The following is a 24,136-nucleotide window of genomic DNA, read 5'->3' as shown; positions in this document are numbered from 1 at the left end:
TTGTTTGTTTTTTTTTTTTTTTTTTGTAGCTGAGGTACTGATTGGAAAAACCTTTAAGGTAAAATTTTCAAAAGTGTTATTGTAGAATCACAGAATAGTTTGGGTTGGAAGGGACTTTCAGGATCATCTAGCTCCAACCCTTCTGCAACTAGACAAGGATGCTGAAAGCCCCACCTATCCTGGGCTTGAACAATTCCAGGGGTGGCGCAGTGTGGCATCCACAACTCTGGGCAAGCTGTACCAGTGCCTCACCACCTTCATATTTAATATTTTTTTCCTAATACCTACTTTAAATCTATCCTCTTTCAGTTTCAAGCCATCCCCCCTTATCTTCTCACTACACGTCCTTGTAAAAAAGTTCATCTCCAGATTATGTAAAATGAGAGTGCAGTCTCTTCTCTCCCTGACCTATCTAGACTTAAAATTGTTGCCACAGGCAACAGATTACTTCTCAAGAAGTTTCCTTCTGATATGCACATGGAGTTTTTGTGCAGATAAATCTACATCTAGTAGTTGCATTGAGTTTGTGAATGGGTCTGCTGTATCTGCAATTCTAAAGATAAAGTCAGTACCACAACCAGAAGACCGTATTTATAAAAGAAGGCAGAGTCCATGGAAAATTATGAACTAGCTCTTTATGTAATCCAATGATTCACTTGAACCTCAAAGTTAATAATTTTTATATACTAGATTAGCTTTTCAGCCATACAACAATGGAAAAATGGTTTCTTCCAAATCAAATATTCCAACATTGATACAGTAAAAAAAAAAAATCAGGTATTACTTTAATTACCTATTTTGCTTCCGTAATGATGCCTTGCTGTACTCATTCTCAGATAAGGATGATAAAGCACTCACCTCTATAGCTAAGTTGATTTCATTTGCAAGTGTGTTGGCTTCATTAAGGACATCATTCCCTTCCTGCAGGATCTTTTCAACGTCTTGTCTGCCATCTTGTACAGCTTGCTTTTTCTTCTACAGGGTGTGTGCACACAAACAGAAAGATGAGTTATTTACTTGAATGGGAGGCCAGTTCAAATACTAGCTCCCAATTTTGTCACCATGCCACAGTACCACTTCTGGCATTCTCTGAGCTTTCAGAGCAAAGACAGTGACAACAATAAAGCACATATAATGTATTTTTCCTTTGTCCTCCCGTCTTCAGCTCTGTGTCATTGTCTTAGATGGTAGGCTTTTTGTTGCTCTCTAACAGAGGCAACTGACTGTAGCACTACTGAAAAATGAATCAGAAAAGTTAAAAATCCTAATGTTTATGGAGATGCACAAGTCCCTCATTTTGACAATTACCTTCTCTGGCTATCAAGGCAAATTTTATCAAAATATTCTGCTGCTTTCCTGTTTATCTCCTGTTTATCTGGTGTTTCACTAACTACTGAATATAAAAAAAAATAGATGATGGTTTGGAGCAAACTTATGATTCTTGATTTTCTAATTACTGAAAATACTGTGTATTTTCTGTAGTAAGAATGGATTTCTGAATAAGAAACTGTCAATTTCCCATGCAAGATCCATCGGATATCACAGATTAGTTTGACAGAAGACCATGGCATTCTAGTGTTAAGTGTGCTCTGATGGCTTCTTGTTTAAAACAGGGTCAAAAGAAAGCAAAAGAACCCTCAAAACAACTGGTAGGCAGGTAAGTAGGCAGAACTGCTGGAAAGGATGCATGAAGGCACTGTGATATTTGTGATGCAGAGAATATTGTAAAAATTGAGAAAGCAGGTAATTTCTCTGACATTTATCCATTCACCTTTGGGAAGAAAATGCACAGAACAGAGATCACCTAAATTCTTTATAGCACTGTATTTCCTTAATTTAGACAAGACCACAAATCTGTGCTGAGAACTAAGGTCTCAGAACTCTAACCTCATCACTGTACATGAGGCAAAAGCTCATCGAGATACAAAGAGTTGAAACATTTATCTTCATTAGGTTGACTTTGCTCTTTATGTCTTGGTTAAATGCTTGTTAATGTACAGTATAATATCCTCTTTAAGTTTCTGCAATTAAAATTAAATTCCAAGCAGATCCCTCTGCTATGAGGGAGAACATTTATAACAGCTAGTAACTACAGAGGATAGGGTTTGATTTATTAGCCTGTAATATTCACATACCCCCCTTCAGTCTTCTTCCCAGGGGTTGTGAAGGAAGATGAAAATGCAAATTTTCTATAAGCAGATCTATGAAAACAAAGATTTTAACTGAATTGTTATTTAAATTTTGAGGACAGAATTTGAATTTTACATTAATTATTTATACTGAGATGAATTCATTTTTCCCCAGAATAATAAATCCAATGCACCCTCCACTCAGTGTTTAAAAGCAGACGATATTATTTTAGTAAGGCTGTGGAGTAATTCGACTTTTAAAAGTCAATGTATTCCTTCATTCTGAAGGAGTATGTTTCCTTTAATTACATCAGATATAGCTACATTTAAATAATATTTTGGTTTACTTATATTTTTATTTCAGGATTTAATCATGCAAAATATCCAACTTTAATCAGACTCCAAGTAATCATGGATGCAATCGATTAGCACTCACCTCTACCACGGTCATATTTTTTTTGTTGACTGCAGATAGATGATCAGCCTCCCAAATTTTACGTCTAGCTTCTCTTAGCAGATCTTGAGCATCATCTACTTTGGTGTGGTAGCTTGCTAGCTTGTCCCGGACCTCATTTTTGAGAATGTTATTTTTCTCACTGGGCTCACCAAATAAGCTCTTCACCTTGTCCAAAAGATCTTCTGCATTCCTGCAAAACATCACCACCCGCAAAGCCACTCAGTTCTTATTTCCTACACTGAATAATCTGAATATTCTTAATAACATGCAAATGAAATGGACTTCTACATCAAATCTTGAAGTAACATTCAAGAGAACACATACTTAATAAAGTGAAACAACAGTTATTCTGAAGCCCTTTCCTAAAGAGGTTTTTAAGGGTCACTAAGGTCCAGTTTGGCCTGCCTATGGTCAGTTCCATTAAAAGCCTTCTAAAAAGAAACGCATAAATGGAAATTGTATGCTGCCACTGGCATCATTTAGATGAAGGATCTGAACTGGAGTCAAGGAAAGCCAAATTGTTACCCTAGCTTTGTGATTTTCTGAGATATTATGTTGTTTTTTTTCTTCACCTGCCCTGCCATTGATTTTAAGGGAAAAAAATATTGCAACTTCTGAGGACAAAATATACATAAAAAGTGTTTAAATACAAAAAAAAAACCAAATCACAGTATTAATAGCTTGTCATAGAAGTGTAGAAAGGCATTTAGAACTTCTCCCATACCTTTTCCATTTTTTTTTTTTTTTATTAGCAGCTACTGTCCTGTCATTTTGGCGAATTTTGACACCTTTATTCTGCAATACTGGAGGAACAGTATGAAGATGGATTTTTTTTTATGACCTTGCCTCATAGCACAGTCCAAATTGCCTATCTGTCCAGCAGTCTACCTCAAAACTCATGGGTGCTCTAAAGATAGAACTTCCATATCGACCTGTTGTGCATTTTTCCCTCTGCTCTTTCTAATGAAGTACGATGCAATAAATCTGCTCCATGTAATCCCTTGCTTTATGTACCAGAATTTCTGCGTGACTGGACTGCACTGTATTTCTTGAAATGCTATCTTGTACATTTCAGCTGTGCTACTTTCTGGGTACCTTCCTAGAAATGGAATAAAACTATATAAAATTCTTAAAGTGTTAGCAGAAACAATTACAGGTCTGGCCTAACACCTGGTATGCTGTATGATCTGGATCCTCAAAAAGAGTACAAGGGAATGAAAGAAATATCAGAAACTGATGAAAAAATTATTCTTAAACTGTATATATGTGAGAGTCTAAATATGTTAAAATTGTTGTCTTGAGAAGGAATGGGAACTGTAACATCATGAATGCAATGGATAAGGTGATCAACTATCTAATATCTTTCAAAAATGAAAATACAGAAATAAAAATATCAGGAAACAACGTCAAAACATTAGAGGTATATCTTAAAAAACTGTGTGTCTGAGTTATGCAATTCATTCTTACAGGAAACTGGATGACAGAAGGTCACAGTGGCTCAAAAGTCATCAGACAAATTTATGGAAGAAAAAGTCACACAAAATTAAAGCTATTCGGCATGCTAAATAGAAAGACAGAATTCTGATTCACAGCATCCCTTGATAGCAACTCAGTGGCATCCGAGAAAATGTGTAGGAATGTTATAAAATATTGAAAGATTTATTTCATAATTATGAAAATCAGGGCTGTTTAGGACAGAAACTGGTGTATTTTTAGCATGCTCTTTTTAGAGAGAATTTATTGACTAATGTGCCATTTCAGTACATTAAGGCAATCAGATGGCAGACTTGATTTGAAAAGTTTGAAGGAAAATAAATGAGGGAAAAAGCTGCACATGTAGGAGAAGTTCTGCCATCTATGAAAGCAAGAAAACTTTCCTTCACTTATCTTCCTAATTTAACTTTCGCGAATTCACTTAAAATATAGGAGAGGTAAGAAGAATCCACTAATTGTGGTCATTCTGTTCTACGACAAAATTCTGAAAGCAGAATACAATCACCAACAGAAGACATCTCAACAAAGAGTAGACATGAGTAACTACTTCAAAATGATCATGGGACTTGAAGAGATATTCAAAACCATTGCTAAATAATTGTGCAACAATACATGTGAGCACAGTGATCCACACATATACCAGCACTCACAGAGTTTTAAAAGTTATTAATTGTTTTCATCCTTTTTCTGTGCAGAACAGATCCTATTCACTACCTTACTATATTATTTAAGCAGGTTTAAGTTATTTTTCTTTAATATACAGTATTTTGAAAAAGATTTTCAGAAAACATTATCTAAGGCCCTTTCCTTCCTGCTCTCTAAGCCATGATGACTAATTTTCTGTCCGTTGGGTTCATCTAATATTTTGTGGATATCAATGACTAACTGTAAAGAGGTGATCTTATCCTTCAGATAAACCATGCAACTTTGATGAAAGCATAAATTCATAGAATGAATCATAGAATCACAGAATAGTTAGGGTTGGAAATGACCTTAAGATCATCTAGTTACAACCCCCCTCCCATGGGCAGGGAAGCCTCACACTAGACCAGGTTGTTCAAGGCCCCATCCAACCTGGCCTTGAACACTGCCGGGGACGGAGCATTTACCACTTCTTTGGGCAACCTGTTCCAGTGGCTTACCACTCCCACAGTAAAGAATTCCTTCCTTATGTTTAACCTAAGCATCTCCTATTTAAGTTTAAACCTATTACTCCTTGTCCTATCATTACTGATAGTAGTGATGAACTACTGATATTCCCTGATGAACAGCCCCTCTCCAGCATCCTTGTAGGCTCGCTTCAGATACTGCAAAGCTGCTATGAGGTCTCCATGCAGTTTTCTCTTCCCCAGGCTGAACACCCCCAACTTTCTCAGCCTGTCTTCATACAGGAAGTGCTCCAGCCTCCTTATTATCCTTGTGGCCCTCTCTGGACTTCCTACAACAGCTCTATGTTCTTCTTATGTTGAGGATGACAGAATTGAACACAGTACTCTAAATGGGGTCTCAAATCAGCAAGTATACTCATATATTTCTTAGTATAAAATATATTCCTTTATCAGGAAATGAAAATATTCACTTTGTGTATTTTGAGAAGCGTAAAAGGGAGAAGTTTTTTCCCTGCAGAACCCTTCTGCATGTCATGCTGGTCTGACAGTTTCATGTTGGCTGTAGCATTTGAGGACTAAGAACATCTTGTTTGAAAGGCCTCCCCCCAGTTTCCCCTATGATTGCAGTAGCACTGTCAAAGGTTTGGCTAAATTTTTGCTTTCTTACTTTTCCCTGGTTTATGTATACGTATGAGTAGAGAAGGCACAGAAGAGGCTCAATGGAATAAGAAGAAAAAGCAATAAAACATTGCTGAAAAATAAGTTTGCAACATATCCTTTCTCAAGAGAACAGAAAGCAAAACCTCCAGAATGATGGTAAGAAATACTGTCCTAGTAGAATTTTCAGAAAATGATCCAGTTTATAACGTGCAAGATAACCAGAGCAAATCTGATTCTATAGTGCTTGGAATTCTTAGCTAATTTTGTAATCTATTTACGTCTCCTTACCGTATGCATGCACCGGATAACTGACATTTTCAAGTGTGAATACCTTTATCCCAGACAGTTTTCAGAGACATCACAGCTCCAGTGGACCACATAGTTGCTCAGCTGGCTTACCTGCTAGCTGTTTGCTTTGTTGAAATGCTAACCAAAGCCTAGCTCTAGAAATATGCCTTGTCTGACTGACACAGAAATAATAGGCTAACAGAATTTTAACTTTAAACCAAGTATTTTTCTGGATGAGGTAATTTTTCAGCATTTTGAAAAATGCTGTATAAAGAGCTGCCAATATAATTGCATATACATGCATATTTTTTATTTTTACGGATCACTAAATAACCAAACCCTGGGCTTCTGACTGTGCCACAGAGTTGGAATATTCTTATCTACACTATTCTTTTATGGCAAAATACACCTTTTGAATGTCCATGCTACTAGAAAAACTTTGCAGACAGGTAATTCTTTTTATTAGACCATTAGTATTGCAGAAAAAAAGCCTGCTTCTAGACAAGCATTTCAGTACAAAAAGCCATTCATCAGGAGCAGAATTTAAACATAAACTGAGACAAATTGCTCAATATTTGATTAGAAATGTTGCTGGCACCTGTGCAGCAGAGAAGTAATTTCCTAGGGATTGCTTTCCACATAAGTAAGCATTTCCAAAAATGCAAATGCTACATTTAACAGATATGAAGTATTAGGGTTTGCAACCATTTGTATTTCTGTAAGCCCCAGCTTGAAAACTTGATTAGAAAAGATGACAATAACATTTACAAGACTCAGATATTATCACCAGGAGGTTGAAGACTGAGATCTCTACTCACTTTAACTCATCTTGAGCTATTCCTTCTTGCATATTCAGCCGTCTACTTCTCAACTCTGCAATCATTCTCTCAGCCTCACTCTGCAGTTCTGGAAGACTCTTCTCCAAGGTCTTGTCTTGGGTTCTTAGTGTCTCGTTCAGTTTTATAGCATCTTCTTTTGCAGCTGCAGGGGGGCAACAATTATTTATGTAGGGAGTTAGCTAATAAAAACAACAAGAAAGTCTTTAAGCATCTGCTCACCAACTATTAGCAAGTGGAATGCAACTTGCAGTGGTTATTCATGCTGTGAAATATACAGGATGGTTAATCCAATGATCACTAACAAAGGAGGAAAAGTTTTATGTCTCATCAAACCTTTTCTTATAGCTCACTTTTAAGCACAATAATTAAAGTGAAAAATCTTTGTATCTAGTGAAAGTAATATATTGCTCCCCTCCTCCCCCTGAAAGAAAGAATTTGCACTGGAAAACAGCAAAAGATAATTTGGTACCTTGCTCATAGAAAGGAGCAGACAGTATGAGCAATGAAAAATATATTTAAAGTACTTCTGGAGAATTATAATTTATATATTTTTCAGCATTCAGACTTAACAGTGCTAGGAAGAATAAATGACTGGGAAATTTCAGAAAAAGAAGGAGAGAGAACAGTAATAAAAGACACCCGCAAATGTCTAAAACCCCTCATGCATCTAGAAATAGATGCCCAGAAATGGAAAATAAGGGTGTGAAGGTTGGAATATATGATGGTACACTATAAATGTATCATGTATTTGGAATAGCTGAATTATTCCTGACAAAGCTGTATATATGGTATCACATTCAAAGACTGACTAAAATCTTTCTGCCACATCACAGCATATTAGAATATACATTTTCAGAAGCAACTAGGTCATTTACAACAATCAGTTCCATCTTCAATTTTAAAAATGTCTGCTGCATTTCCTCAGGCACAGGGGTCCCAAGTAACTGATTTCTCCAAAATAGCACAGATCCTGGTCACATGGGTACTTCTGAATATTTGAAATTAAATCTTGTAGAAATTAGAATCTGTCTTACAAACTTCAAATAAATTACTATTTCATTTACACATTGTGTAGGTTTACAGCAAATTACGAAGAAAATTTTAATTCAAAGATGTTTTTGATTTACTGGTGAGAACTGATATTTGGATCTTTAAATAAGAGTGGTTATGTGTGGGGCAATGAGAACCGGTAAAATACTAGACTTTGTTTAAATGGATCACAGATTACTTCTGCATTATGCTATGTATAATTGCTAACTTACCTCAGGCCAGGAATAGTCTTATATTATTAGTTTTTTAATCTGGACTAAATAAATAGCCATTTAATCTCCCTGAATATTTACCTTAGAAGAGAAAATGGATATGTTATCTCAGCTATTTTATTAAGTCCAAGAAAATTTATACCTAGCTTCATCTTTACCCTTCATCTTCCTCTCCACATAACAATCTTTACTTTCTAGTCTTAGTATACTGTAAACTGTCAAGAGTTCAGCGGTGGTAAAAGATACGGATGCACTGACATAGACAAACACGAGGAAGTGCAAAGCTGGGGTAATTCCATAGTTAAGAAGGAAAACTAGCTATGGGTACTTAGAAGTCCAGAAAGTCAGCAATCAGATCAGTAGAAATGGATAAATGGTCAGAGTACAGCCATTACAACAAATCACTACAAACTTCTCACTTGTAATAAGGGTTTTTTCTGGTTTGAAGAATTCCTTGATTCCCTGACATTTAGGGAGGCTTCCATCACACCTACAATCCTGTATTTCTGAGCACTGCCATTCTCAAGTGTTACCTTCAGTCAATAGAAATTTCATGGCATTTTGTCCCAAAGTTATTGCCTACTGGCAACAAGTACTAGGGAGCTTAGGGTCACAGATACAGGCCTGAACACCTAGAGATCCAAAGTACTATAATTTTCAGAAGTCTGTATTAAACTAGGGATGGGGGACAAGAAATGGTCATAAAGAATACCTGCCAGCTGGTTGGTCATCTCAATCAGAACACCATGAATGGACATAAAGTCTGTAAGGAACAACCTAGCAACGTATCATAGGTCAAAAAGAGAAGAGGCAAAGAAGCGATAGGGCCAATATGCAGTTAAAATGCCATCAAGGTTTAAAATAATCTAGGAATGACTCCAACATAAGATGAGAGTTTATGCTCAGTCTTTAAAAGGTGGTGATCTTGAACAGGAAGACAACTGAGAATGTCAATCAGAAGTAAGGATACAGAAATTATCACAATCAGAGGAAAAATTTTGAAGAACTCAAGCTAGAATGGCCAAAGAACTCCCATTTCAAAGACTTGAAAGATTTGGCGCATGCATTACAAATCCAGAAAGAAGACCGTTTGACAGACAACAAGAAAATATAGTGCCTGTTTTGAAGAAATGGGAATTCTATTACAGCCTGAAAACTTGCTTTGGAAGTAAGTGGAAAACAAGATGTGGAATAAATGAGTGTGGGGTTTGTCTGTTTGGTTTGTTTAGTTTTTTGTTCTTTTTTTTTTTTTGTTTGGCTGTTTTGTTTTTTTTCCTTAAAGGCAGTACATGTTAGACTATAAAGTTCAATAGCAAATCATAATTCTGGGTAAAAAAAGGAAGTTTAATGATAAAATATGCTTATGAGTAAAAGCCATAAGACAGTCATAGTAGAGAAAGATCAGAATGCTATGCAGAACAAACTGGGTGATCTTCAAAACTGAAGTAATCGAACTGGAATGAGATTAAGTAGTAGAAAATACTAAGTTGTGACCTAAATAAGAACAGAAATTTCAGATGAAAACAATGGGCTTTGCAGTTAGACATAAGGTATTAGTGAGAAGAATATAGCTATACTAAGAATCTCCAATGGCACCATGTGATAAACAGCTGCGGAAAAAAAAGAAATGCTATCCCAGAACACATTTGGAGAGCTCACACAGGCAGGTTTTACTGCTACTCAAGTGCAAGACACTGAAGTAACCTCATTTCAGTGCTTGTTATGTGTGCTCAGGAAAGATGAACCTAATTTTAAAGAGGTGAATTATAGGAATCTGATGAGGAGACTTGAGAAAATACGCTTTGACATGTTTTAGTCAAAAAGATAAGGGGCTGAAGGGGAATATGATTACTCTTTATGAACACAGTTGGGGTAGGAGGAGCAGTGGAAGCATGAGGGAGAGGAAAAATAACCTGTTTCAACTAAAGAACAAGGTTCCCAAAAGAACACATGATGATAAACTAAATATGTTTATCTAGAAATGAGGACTTTAGTTATGAAGAGGTCTGAAACTGTTTCCTGTTCAGATTGTGTGTATTTGTGGAAATTGCTTTGAAGATGAGGGTTAGTGTGCTTGTGATAGCAGGGGAGTGGATGCAGCAACCTGGAAGGTATCTTTCAGCCCTGTGCTCCTGTATTTCGTCTATTCTTAAAATGTTAACTTGGCCATTAGGCAAACACATTGATTTTAAAGTCTTTTCCCTACTTCTATGATACTGCATATATTTATTTGACCCCCTCAGTGTCTTCTAACTCTGTACCTCCTATGGCTAAACCTACTAGAAGACACTTTTGTTTGGGTATAAACTTTGTGAAGCAAAAACTTGGTTTATTCCAAGTCATTCCCTTGTCATTCCAAATTCATCCTGAAATATAAGAAACTTGGTCTTTTGTTGAAAACAAGAAAATCTTGAAAACTTGCTTACTTTTTCTTGTTGCTTTTCCCACATTTATTTCATGTCAAAGTTGCACATCCTAAATATATCCTAAATTGCTGTTCAGTTCAGCTACAGGGCATGTACAGGGATGTATTACAAGAAAGGCAATATAAAATGTATTTTACAGAACTCGGACAAAAGTGGAAGCTTTCTCTTTCAATGAAACGTGCCTTTAGAAGAACTACTGAAATCACTACTGTGGTGAGATTTCCGAGAAAGAAAGAACAGATCAGTATTTTTCAAGTAAAAAAAAAAATCATGTAATTGCCAGTCATTTTCATTTTTTGAAGGCATGAGCTTAGGTAATAGTTTTGTGCAACATACAGGTCTTGCTACTTGAAGCCATCTATAATGCTTTTGGTTGTCTTTACTGCATTGTGGAAGAGTTGGCTTCCTGCCACTACGTAGGTAGGGTTAGGAGTCACATGCAAATTCCAAGCAGCAGATGTTCATTAAAAGCAAGTAGTAATGTATTTTTGAAGTAAGTTTGGGGAATTAAGATGAAGTGTTAATATACCAAGTGCTAAAATTACATCAAACTCTTTTACCAATACCTGGTTTTAACTGCTTTAAAAATAAACAAAGGCTAAGCCCTGTTAGTTTCTTAATCATAAGAGCTTTTCTTCAAATAACTGAAAAAATCCTGAAGGAACATGCTCAGTATTCTGCTAGTCTTTTCGCTTAAATACCAGTACACTAACTGTATATAAACTGCATCTGTAGATTGGAAAAAGTCTGAAGACAGTTGACTATATTTTCCTCATTCAGCATTTAAAGCACATGCATTTCTCAGTGAATAAGCTCTTCCTCACTGTCTCTCAGACCCTATTCCTTACCATCCTTCAGTTTTCTTAAGAAACAAATGTCACATTTTTCTTTTTCCAGTACCTTCAGCAGCTTGGAGAATGCCTCTGACGAACTGTCCAAGAGATTTCGCTCTGTCGTTAGTCCTCTCAGCATCCTGCCTGGTTTGCTCACCATCTGCTGTCACCTTGGTAGCCTAGTAATTCAAATTTAGGAAAACTATAATTAATAAACAGGACAAGGATGCACTGTATGATATTCCTACTGGCTGAATCTATGTACAAAACTTCCCACAGGCAAAAGGCAATCAATGAATTATTGATAAGATGCATGGGAAATGACATGCTCTGTTCAAGTACATAATTTAATTTTATTACCTTTTCCTTTAAATGGAAATTGGAGGGCTTTATTTTAGGTTCTTAGAAACCCTAGCTGTGTGCAACAGCACAGAAAGGGAGAGAGAATGAAACTATTTACTGAATTTGCTTAAAGAAACATTGTTTGGAACCTTTTAATAGATTCTTCAGGGAATACTTCCCATAGTTTCACAACTGTGCACATTTCGATTGACAAAGTGCAGCAGATAATCATGACCTCTTTGCTTCCTCTCCAGAGGTGTTCTCAGAGACAGTTCATGAACTGGCAAGCAGAATTTTAAATCAATACATCAATTAATCCAAGGGGAAAAAAAAAGCTGTTTTTTTTTCAGCTCTAATGCTTGAATTTGTTTATTTATAACATATTGGGGTGCCCAGTAACATTTTAGCTTTGTGCAACTAAATGTTTTATAATTGTATTGAGTTGCAGCAGCAGCAGCAGGATGAAGACAGACATCTGCTGCAGACCTTAAAAACATGCTGAAGAAAGAAATCACCTTAGTAAATTCTATGTAGCTCTCAAGGTCCCTACCTATGAAATAAATCCATTTTTATCAAAAAGAAGATGACCATTTCAAGCAACAAGCTTGTCAAACTGTACTTGAAAAGCAAAAGACCCCATTTTTCTCTTTGGGAATTTCACTCCCAAGAAACATCTTAAAGTAAGGTGTTATGAGCTTTCCAGTCTCTTGGAAATAGCTAGAAGGTCAAAAATTCAAAATGAGCTTAGGTTTTCCCTGACATGAGCTGTACAAACTGTTTTCTCAGTTTCAACCCACCCTGCCACCCTCCCACCCTTCCACCCCCCCAACCCCCACTTTTCAATGACAGTCAAAGAGAAATAGTATTACTTTAACACACTTCTTTTTGTCTGATTAGCTTCTAGGTGGAAGTTGTTCAGAAACATCAGGACAGCTGGGTTTCTGAAATGAAATCCTGCTGCGGTTTAAGCCCTGTTGGCAAGTCAGCCACACAGTTTCCCCCCCTCCCCCAGAGGGATGGGGAGGAGAATCAAAAGAATGCAACTCCCACAGGCTGAGATAAGAACAGTTCAATAACTAAGGTATAACACAAATCACTACTGCTACCACCAATAATAATAATAATGATAAGGGAGATAACAAGGGAAGAGAATACAACACCTCACCACCCACTGATAACTCACCCCACCCCGCCTGACTGAGCACTGACAAATACCTAGTCCAGCCCTGCAGTGAACTAGTCCTTCCGGGTAACTCTCAGTTACATCCTCGGCATGACGTGCTGTGGTATAGAATACTTCTTTGGTCAGTTTGGGTCAGGTGTCCTGTCTCTGCTTCCTCCTGGCTTCCCCTCCATCCTGGCAGAGCATGAGGCTCAGAAAGTCCTTGGTCAGAGTAAACATTACTGAGCAGCAACTAAAAACATCGGTGTTATCAGTGCTGTTCCCAGGCCGAAAGTCGAAACCACAGCACTGCACCAGCTACTAAGAAGGAGAAAAAATGATGCTACTGCTAAACCCAGGACAAATCCCTACCATTGTTATACCCCTTACAGTTCTGGTCTACTTGAGTAGTTACTCTGAAAATAATTTATGTGAAAATGGTTTAGGTAAATAGAATTATACAGGAAGAATTAGGAACTCATACTGACTGGGGAGAGTTGGTTCTATTTCCTCCCTGTGTCAGTAGAAGAACACAGCTTTTCACATTTTTACAAAATTACATTTTTAATTGTGCTATTGGTTACTTCCTCTAAGATCTACAAAACCCCTTTACCTGCCTAGACACAGAATGAAAATATTATTACAGTGAGCTGTAAGAGCAATTGAGATAGAAAAAAGGAAAACAAGAATGGTCTTGATGAACCACTGCCCTAACTCAATTTGGCATTCCTGATGTCTTTTCATTCTTCATGTAATTGAGAACTACCTTAATATTTATAGTCAAATTCTCCACAATCAGCCTTTTATTCTCTGGGGTTTATTTGCTTGGAATTTTCACGTTCACTTTTGTTATACTCCATAATATTTCTAAGTTCTTTACTACAAATGGTGATTTTTAACTTACATATGCTTTTCTTGCTTTTGATTACTTTTCCATGTTCAGGTTCATTCCAATTGTCCACTTTAACCTCTCAATATCTATGACTGAATGCCACGTACTACATTTTTGTGCACATTTATCTGTGATTGAACAGTTTTCACAACCTCTCAATGACAGATCTCTTTAGTACTTCAAGCCCATTCAGCTCCACGGAAGGCTTTCTGTATTTTTCCGTAATTTGCTTTGCCAAAAAATAACCTTTTGTTTCATTATCTGGTCTAGATTTAACTCCATAAACCAAATTAAATGGAAACATCCTTGACAGTGTACCTAGTGATTCCACGGCTAATTAAATATTTCCATTTGTTAATAAAGTCCTATTAATTTTATGTATATTCTTTTTATTAGAGTTTGACATTTCTATAAGGTCAGTGTTCAGCACTTCCAAGCAGTTTAAACAGGCATAACAAACTTTTTCCTGTGGGGGCACTAAGGGTCAGGTAGATTGGACCCAGAATAAGAATTTGGAATGATACACAAATAAGAATTTCTGGCATAAAGGGGACCCTTACAGTGGAAATCTAGTAAAGAAATTGTCTGGGATAAGTGAGCCTGCATTGATGATGTTCACAGATTGTACTTACTGATGAAGGTTCCACGGAAGCCCTTGTCTGAAGACTATTAGCCAAGCAGCAACTTAAACTGATAGCATGTACTAGCAATTGCACACACATTTTGGTTTTGGTTTTGTTCATGTGTTTAGTCTGAAGTCTTAACCAAGCCATAAGCAACTCCTCTGGATGGCATCTGGAAGGAAGCTCTTGAGATGCAGACCACAGAAGGAGTAGTAAACACAGACCTCACTCTACAGATGGAAGTTCTTGGCTCTCCCTCCAAATGCTTCTAACTATTGCAAAATAAGTTGCCTCTGCTACTACTTCCAGAAATTTTTGAGACTGAGAAATTCAGTGGTATGGGAGAAATGAAAAAGTTTACAAAATCAAAAGAAGCATTTCGATCAAGAGGTGTGATTCTGATCTATGTCTTTCTTGAAGGTACCTAATTAGAAGGAAGAGGAGCTTTTGCCTAAAAATAGTCAACTGAGAGGAACTGAAGAATATGAGGTCTGCCCAGGATCATAGAGGTAGGAATGTGCATGAAAACATGTAAATATAATCAGTGTGAGAAAGATGCGAGGTCCTTCTGTATGGTCAAGTGAATGAAGAAAAGGATATGATGAAAAAAAAAGAGAAAAAGGAGTGATCACTGATATAAGGGATCACTGGTTGAAAAGAGACCACCCACAAGGAATCAAAAGCCCCAAAGGTTTTGTAGTGACTAAACACTCATCTTTCACATTTAACCTTAAAATGGGTAATTTTTTATTTTTTTTTTCATGGAAATAGACTCCTCAGAAAACCCCATCAACCTTTTTTGTCATTACTACTGGTTTCACTTTAAAAATGTAGTGAGCCTGCAAATCAGATACAGGAAAGAACTTTGCTGCCTATGGTTCTATCATGCAATCCAAGTGTTAGCCATTATGTATGTGTTTATTAGCAATATCTTCATTTGGAAATGAGACTTGCACACACTACTTCAGGACCCACTCTTCTTTTTGGGACATTATTCCTATTTACAAACACAGAAACACAAGGGTAGGACTTGTCATCAGTTTCCAGTCCTCAAATTAAAAAAAACCCAGCTGCAGTCCAGTTAACAACTCTTTGTAAGGATAACTGGAAATCATAAGGTTACTGACCCATTGCAACAACAGAAAATTGCAGAAAGAGAAGCAATGAAAATCTGGCCACCACACTACCTCCTCTAAAATTACACCTTCAATATTTTTCTTTCCAAGACAATAGTCTACAAAAGGTCAGAATTTGCAGCATTATTTTAGGACATCTCAATTTATTTAATTCTTGGTGGTGGGGCAATTAGGTAAAGATATTAAAAATAGAAACCATGCAAAGACTTAAAAAACCTAACTGTCTTAATCTAAGGCTGAAAAATCTTAACACGACAAAAATAATTTCCCCTGCTTTTTAGGGTTTCATTAAGTTAAAAATACACCTAGAAATAAAACTACCATAGTTATTTCTGGAAGAAAACCAACCAACCAACCAAACAATAAAACAAAAATAAAACAGAAGTGAAAAAACAAGCTACCATTACACTCACAATGAGAGTATCTATAGATAAATACCTGTGTATGCATGTGTTTGTGTGTGTGTGTGTAAGTACACACATATGTACATACATATGTAAACACATGACAGATGCTTTAACCACTGCCTATGTCTTAATAGTTGTTTTTAAAATTGCATATAATGCACACAAACAAACCAGTTTCTCTGAGAATTTTAGTTCTGTAAGGTATGAACAGTTTTAAGACATGATGGGGTTTAGGTAAATTCTCTTAGGTATATATTCATCAGTACAGTAATCCATATCTTGTGTAGCTGGCTGTTCAGCGAAGGGAAGCACAACACCTGAATATGATTTTTGCTTGTCCTTCGTATATTTTGGACAGCTGTATTTTCACTGTGGCTGGTCCACTTCCGTATTTTTTTCTCCACTAGGTGGCACAATTTATATTATTTTCGTGAACAATGTCCTTTACCGACCTAAATAAGGCCGATATTGAAAAAAGACTTTCCTAATAAAAAGAGTAAATAGCACACTGATTGATATCCAGAAGACTCTCAGTACCCTCATAAATGATATCTAGAACACATATTTAACTAAACTCACACACCTTGTGCATATATTTGAATTCTTCCTTTTAGATATTGTCCTCATTTCAATTCATTCATTGACTCTTAATGAGTTATACCAGGAAATCCGTTGCCTTGCCATAAAGTTTCTTTAAAACAAGTAGCTCAGGGTAGGTTATCATTTGATTTACAGCTCCTGGGGAAATAAGCCAACACAATAGATAACCCAAAATGGAAAATGAAACTGCAAACCAGCAAAACTTTTCCTATAATGTGCTTGAGATGGTTGGGCACTAAGTAACTATGAGTGAAGCCAGGCTACTTGTGTTGCAACAGGGCAAAACTGAAAAAGAAACAGGCTGAGATCTCAAGGCAGTCAGACTTAGGAAGTTTGAAAGGGGATACAGCAAGATGATGTTGCTGCTGCAGAAAGCAGGTAACCTTACCAGAGACAGTACTAATGTTCAGAAAAAAAAGGAAGCAAACCAGGCAGTTCAGCTACCGAAAACCTCAGCCACTCAAGAAAATCAACAAAAAATCTCCAGACATGCAAGAAACTGCATGGTAACCCTATGCTTTTATTGCTATTAAGTTTGTAGCTGTTTTAACCTGCAGCTGAAGTAATGGAAAAGACCTTGAATGCTACATCAAGAATTCTCTTTCCTTGAGTGTCACCTTTTCCAAATATGTTCATTTTTGGGTGGTTTGTATCAGCATTAGAAAGTTTTCTGAAATTATTATAAAGTTTTGCAGAAAATATATCTCAATGTATTGGCCCGCAAAAAGAGGTTGTTGGAGGACTTGTTGCCATTTCAAACACTGAGACTGAGAAGCATCTTATAATTCATCTATTCATTCATGTTTAATTCATATGCAGAAGATTTCTGTCATTATGCAGCCTTAACCAAACCCACAGACCCCAACGTGATCATAGACTTACTCTTGTCAGTAGTTCATCCATTTCTGTCACCAGGGTATCCAGATTTTCTTGTGCTAGCTGAAGAAATCTCTCTGGAGCTCTCTGAGGCGAAAGCAAATGCTGTTGGGGAAGAGGAGAGAGAGTGAAAACCTGTATTTAATGGATCTCAGTGCTTCCAAATATTGCAGAGAAGCATCAAAAATTTCCTTCTCATTACAGTATGTAACTCCCTTTCGTCATCGACTCTTTTGTTGCATCCATCAAACATACTTTTGTCAGGAATCTTGACAGGTTTACATAGTTTAGTGGAGAACCTATTAAGTGTGGTAGGGAACACAGAGTATATAAAATACATAACCACTTTATGGATCACCGGCATGAACACCATTTTTATTTGTATGCAACAACAATTTTTCCGTGCCTGCAATGTAATTCCTGGCACATATGTATGTAAATTACTGCTGAAAGTTTTCATTATTAAAATAAGACAAAATAAATAACAGTAATAACTATGTAACAAAGTTTGAAGTAATTAGGTCTTGAAGTTTTCTTTTTTCCTGAACCTCTCTATGGCTGAATGTTTGAACAGATTCAAGTACCAGGAATGAGGCACTGTTGGACTTGCTATTCACAAACCAAGAAAACCTGCTTTGTAATATGTAGGTCTGTGACAGCCTTGGCTGCAGTGATCACAATATGGTAGACTCTGGGATCCTGCTGAGCATGCTGAAGGCCAGTAGTAAGACAAAGGTTTTAGACTTTAGAAGAACAAACTTCAGCGGCTTAGAGGTCAGCTGAGAGGGATTCCATATGAAGCCCTCATGGAGGATAAAGGAGATGGAGAATACTGGGAGATTTTCAAGAACACTCTTGTAAGCACAAAACCAGTTCATCCACTTTAAAGGTAAGGGAGGCAGACGGAGCAAGTCATCCCCTTGGATTAATTATGAACTTCTGACTCTGCTTAAAACCAAAAGTGAATCATACCAGAGATGGAAAAACAAACACCAACTGAGAACTGCAGGGGCATTGCCAGGGTGTGCCAAGATGCAGTTAGAAAAGCAAAAACTCATCTCAAACTGAAATTAGCCAGAGATGTCAAAAACTACAAGAAAGGATTCTTCAGGTACGTACACAACAAGCAGAAATAGAAGAAAAACACTGGCCTGCTGTCAAATGGGAGAGGTGAATTAGTCACCAACAACACTAAAAAAGCAGAGTCTCTCAATGCGTTATTCATCTCATTTTTTTACCAGCACTGCTGCACTCTAGGCCTTGGGAACAAAATTCCAGGTTGATGCAAACACACACACACCATCAGTGAAGGAACAGTTGGTGTATAAACTGTTGCAGGAGCTTGATTCCTACAGACTGATGGGCCCTGACAATATCCACCTGAGGGTGTTAAGAGAACTGGCTAATGTTATTGTAAGGCCAGTCTTCATAATCTTTGAGGCATTGTGGAGATCAGGGAATATACTAGAAGACTGGAAGAAAGCTAATGTCACACCCATCTACAAAAAAGGGCTCAAAGGAGGATCCAGGAAATTATACTTTTAAATCTTACTTCAGCCCCTTGGAAAATTGTGGAATGAATCCTCCTGGATCTGTCACAACTCAAATGAAGCATGTAATTGGGAAAAACCAGCACAGATTCACCAGTGGCAAATCGTGCTTGACAAACCTTATCACCTTCTATGACAAAAGAACCTGCTTGGTTGATTGGGGTGAACAGTGGACACTGTGTACCTGGATTTCTCCAAGGCTTTTGACACTGTTTCCCACAGCCTTTTCTTAGAGAAACTGACACACTACAGTCTAGGCAAGTGGTCTGTGTGGTCAGTGGGGAACTGGTTGACTGGCTGCACCCAGAGGGTGACCTGCCTGATGACCTGTCACTAGTGGGGTCCCTCAGGGATTGACATTGGGCCTGATGCTATCTAGTGTCTTCAGAAGTGGTCTGGAAGATGAGATCAAGTGTACCTTGACCAAGTTTGCTGATGATACCAAACTGAGTGGGGAAGTGGGCACTTTGGAATGGAGAGTCACCCTGCAAGAAGACCTGGGTAGGCTGGAAGAGTGGGGTAACAAGAGTCTTATGAAGTTCAAAAAGGACAAGTGTAAGGTCTTGTAACTGGAAAAACATAATCCAGGAGTGCAGCACAGATTGGGATTTACCTGCCTGGGAAGCAGCTCTGTGGAAAGGGACCTGGAGGTCCTAGTGGACAACAAGCTCAATATGAGTGAGCAGCGTGCTGCTTCAGCAAAGAAAGCCAACAGGATGCTGGGTTACATCAGCAAGGGCATAACTAGCAGAGATAAAGTCATTATCCCACTATACTCAGTGCTTGTCAGGCCACACCCAGAATCCTGTGTTCAGTTTTGGTCCTCACTTTACAAAAAAATATGTGGACAGGATGGAGCCAGAGAATGACCACAAAGATGATCCATGGAATGGGAAGCTGTATGAGGAAAGCCTGAGGAAATTTCAGCCTTGAGAAGAGGGACTAAGGGAGACCTTATCACCATGTTGTATTATTTAAGGGGTGGCTACAAGTAAGATAAAGACTCCCTTTTTACAGGGAGTCACATGGAAGAGATGAGGGTAATGGGTACAAGTTACTCCCAGGGAGATTCTAACAGGACACAACAGGAAAACTTTTCACAATGAGAACAATCCAACAATGGAATAATCTCCTCAGGGAAGTGGTGGTCTCCTCAGTTACAGACACTTTCAAAATTTCACTGGGCAGGGTACTGGGGTATTTTGTCTAGACAGTACTTCTGTCAGTTAAGTTTGGACCACATGGTCCTTGAGGTCCCCTTCCAAACTGGTATTCTATGATAAGGTTGTACTGAAATCCTATTATTTGTGTATGTAAATACTGTGAACATACCTTTAATTCCTGTGTCATGTTCTCAAAACCATGCAACATTTTATATGGAGCAGGCAGTGGACCACTAAGATTAATGCTCAGGATCATCTGGTTTAGTCGATCCAGGTCGTTGAGAAGGAGTCCCGTGCATTCATCATCACAAGCTGGGGGAAAGAACAGCAAAGTTTATTTATTCCTGCTAAATGCTGATGACATATGTTTGAGTTAGAAGTTATATGGCCTGCATACAATTCTGTGAGTGGTAACACTGATTTCAGGCATTTTACCCCAAAAACACAGTGTGAGAAAAAACCAGAAACAACAATTAGGGAACAGGACTTACTGCCTAAGACTTGGTAATGTGACAGTTTAATGTAAAATATGAAGAGCAAAATTGGTAGGCTTACCTCACAAAAAGAGGAAATAGCTAACACTGTCCATTATGGACTAGTCAATATAAAATCCTAAATCAGACAAGCAATTTGGATGAGGTTTTAGAAAAGTGGACAGGTAATGCAAAATTCTAAGGAACACTTTATGAAGTATAGTATGCTTGTGGATTTGAACATAAGAAAATACTAAAGAAATCTTATAGTTTACATACTTTATAGTCATATAATAGCATGGGCAAGCATGCTAATCTTCTAATGCAGACAGCAGAAAGAGTCCAGGTAAAAATAATGATTGTTTTCTTTTAAGAAATGCTATCCCCTACCTCCTTTCCCTAAGCAGTGTGTTTTTATGTATGTTTCTTTTCTTGAAAATTCTCTTTAGCATGAAAAATACTGGTGCATGCTGTCTAGACCAAAAGGAGTTTGCACATTATCCCTGCCCTCTCCTTGATTTCCATCAACTATCATGAGGAATTTTCATAAACTTAAAGTTTTGTATCATTTGTGCTACAGACAGAAGAATTCTTTATCCTTTGGAACAGAGGTCTGGGAATGCCTTTGTTTCCCTGCATGCTAAAGAGAACTGGCACAAACTGTGAAACAATGAATTCACTGGTGATGTTGAGACATGAAAGGTTGTACCTGCAGTTTTACAAATATGTAATTATTTATTTCAGCTACACTTCTAGGCTGTTCAATGGCTAAAAAAAGCCACTAAACAACGTGCATGCTTCTGTAGGAAAAGAGAAATAATATTCAACAGAGAAGATTTTTTTTCTTGAAATCTATTTTTCATGTAGATTAAAACTTTTCTGCTCTTAAAATTTTTCACAGCTATCTAAATGTTGTTCTTATTCTGGAGGCTGGCTGCTCTGTATACCGAGGAGTTGATTCAAATACAGAGAAAAGAATAATGAATACTAGTTTAATACACCATGAAACTCATGTGATGATTGAAAAGGAGACAAGATATATGCTGGATTAGTACAGTCAGAGGTGGGTGCAGAAAGATAGATGCTGTTATTTTAAGACTTTCTTTTGCATTTTCATTGCTTCCATTTGCAGACTTCCTCCTGTTTCACACTATTTTGTTACATAAGCTGAACTGCACGGGAACTTCTCTGGAGTTGTTAACTGTGGGCATGATACATTCTGAGTTATGTTTCTACATGAAATTAAAGAAAGCTTATTGCCATCCCAGCTCTTGTCATATGTGTGTTTTCGTTTAGAATTCCAAGAGACTTATAGGGAAAGCAAATTTTACATCTAACTGAACATTTTATATAATAAACACCTGCTCTGTAGCTGGTCAGGAAAGTAGGTAGACCTGACATTTTGAAGGATGCAAATAAGTGATCTTGGCCCTGAAAAGATATTTCTGTTTTCTTGTTTGTTTTTGTTTGGTTGTTTTTTCTGATATATTATTTCACTTAGAAAACAAGCTAAATCTATTCACCCTCAAAACTGTCAGTGGCTAAAAATTTACTAGTGTCAAAGACAAACTGAGTTCACACAAGTAAGAAAAAAATTAACAGCTTCTGAAGAGATGAAGTATTCTCAATGAGTACACAACTGGTAAGTGAGCATTCAGTATAAATTAACACATCTTCCATGATAATCAGGTTGGAAAGAGGAACTACATCAAGGATGGACCATAGTTCAGTAGATGGGACAGAACTAAGCTTCTCCAATATGCAGCCTGAAATGTACTGTAGCTATGGGAAATATTTCAAGAGCATGATTATATTTTGCAAGACTAAACACTTCTGTGTCTATCTATAAAACTGTCAGGATAAATTTGTGTCTAAATCAACAAATGCAGCACTAAATTCAGATCATTACAGCAGTCCAAGCATGTAAGAGGCAAATCATGCAGTCAATATTACAATAGTCCAGCAAGCAATTCATGCAAATTACTGCATTTTTCATTTACACCACACTTTCCCATGCACAATAAGTTCTGTGAGGATTTTGACTTACCTCTTGTGAGAAGCATCTCCAAAGTATGCATATCGAAGAAATGTTTTTTTTTAAACAATTGCACAACTAATAAAAGACTATAAGTTTATGGATATTTAACCACTTCTTCAATCTTAAAAAGAGGACAAAAAGTATAATAAAGGAATCGCATATCTGTGTTGCTCCAATTGTGTGATTATCTAACACAATATTGCTTTAATACATTAATTGCTGTTAAGATTCAGAATACTGTGTTATGACTAGGTAATTATTTGTCTAAGGGCAACTATGCAATCTCTGATATGAGGTGATATCCTATGAAAGTCAGTGACTCTTTAGTATTAGTTTCCTGTAGCTTCACAGTGGTATTGAACTATTGCTAGCTCACTAATTCATCGGCTGTTACCCCATTTTTTCCCATTTTGGCACTGGTCTCACACCAAATAATAATAAAAAAAGCTTTCTTCTGCCCCCAAAACAGAATCCCAGTACAGAGCTGAAAGCTTTAACTTTCTTGCCATCACTGCTGGTTCAGGGAGCTTGTGTGATCAAGATGTCTCCAAATCTGGAAAAATTCAGATCCAGATCATGGTCTAAAGTATGAACTCAGGTTTATTTCTGTTTTTCATTATTTAGAAAGCTTCACTTGCTGGTTCTGATACATGCCAGTACTAGTGAGGTTTATATCGTGCTTGAGCTAGGTGAAAGACACTAGGGTGTGGGTCTCAACAACAGCTCATGCATCAAAAAAGGGGAGAATAACTGATAGCTTATCAGCTATCAAACTCATTAAACTCATTATTAAACTCATACAGACAAAGAAGCAGTTGTCCAGCACAGAGCTAAGCTTAATTCTTACGGCTATGCCATAAGGGCTCACAACTTCTGTAAAACTCAGGGCACAGCAGAAGCTATTCAAGACTTCATAGATCTGGTGTTACAGAGTATCTGCCTTTTCAGTTCACTCTGTGAAGGCTTGTGATAGGAAGCTTCCAGCTCCTGCTGAATGAACTGTGCTGGAGCTAGGAGATGCTTCTTTTCACAGATTCTTCAAGATCTGCCTCTGATGGAATCAGCATCTCTACTTAGTTCTGAATTTGGAAGGGCTGAGATCATGGAGTTGCTCCCTGTTTCAGAGAGAAATCCTTAATTGTACCAGAACTAGTGGCTAGGAGCTCCCTTGTTCTCCTGGGTGGCAGAACTAAGTGGCAGCAGGGAAAAAGTCTCTCATTGCAAGCACCAGTCTACCCAGAGTACAATATTTAAGTGTCTAAAACCTGGTATTAAAGGAATCTGATTGTATAATTTTCTCCTACCACTAGTACTGCAAGTTTGTTGAGTGCAGCACGGCTGAAGTTTCTTTCCTCACCCCTTTCTCCTCCCAAGACT

At 37.4% G+C, this 24,136-nt stretch overlaps 1 protein-coding gene across 1 annotated transcript in view; it reads right to left on the bottom strand.

Moving 5' to 3' along the window:
* Positions 1-24,136, bottom strand: part of LAMA2 (laminin subunit alpha 2) — a 361,887-nt gene that overhangs the window by 73,737 nt on the left and 264,014 nt on the right. The window contains exons 33-38 of the mRNA XM_031054109.2: positions 20,418-20,560; positions 17,542-17,640; positions 11,565-11,676; positions 6,956-7,118; positions 2,566-2,776; positions 859-975 (exon numbers count right to left, since the gene is read on the bottom strand). Of these exons, the coding sequence (XP_030909969.2) occupies positions 859-975; positions 2,566-2,776; positions 6,956-7,118; positions 11,565-11,676; positions 17,542-17,640; positions 20,418-20,560 (845 nt within the window). The remainder of the gene's footprint in view (positions 1-858; positions 976-2,565; positions 2,777-6,955; positions 7,119-11,564; positions 11,677-17,541; positions 17,641-20,417; positions 20,561-24,136) is intronic.

Source organism: Melopsittacus undulatus, chromosome 3 (assembly GCF_012275295.1).
Source record: "Melopsittacus undulatus isolate bMelUnd1 chromosome 3, bMelUnd1.mat.Z, whole genome shotgun sequence".
In the NCBI taxonomy this organism is placed as follows: Eukaryota; Metazoa; Chordata; class Aves; order Psittaciformes; family Psittaculidae; genus Melopsittacus; species Melopsittacus undulatus.
Note: the sequence above shows the minus strand (reverse complement) of the source record. Positions and strands in the feature narration are given on the sequence as shown.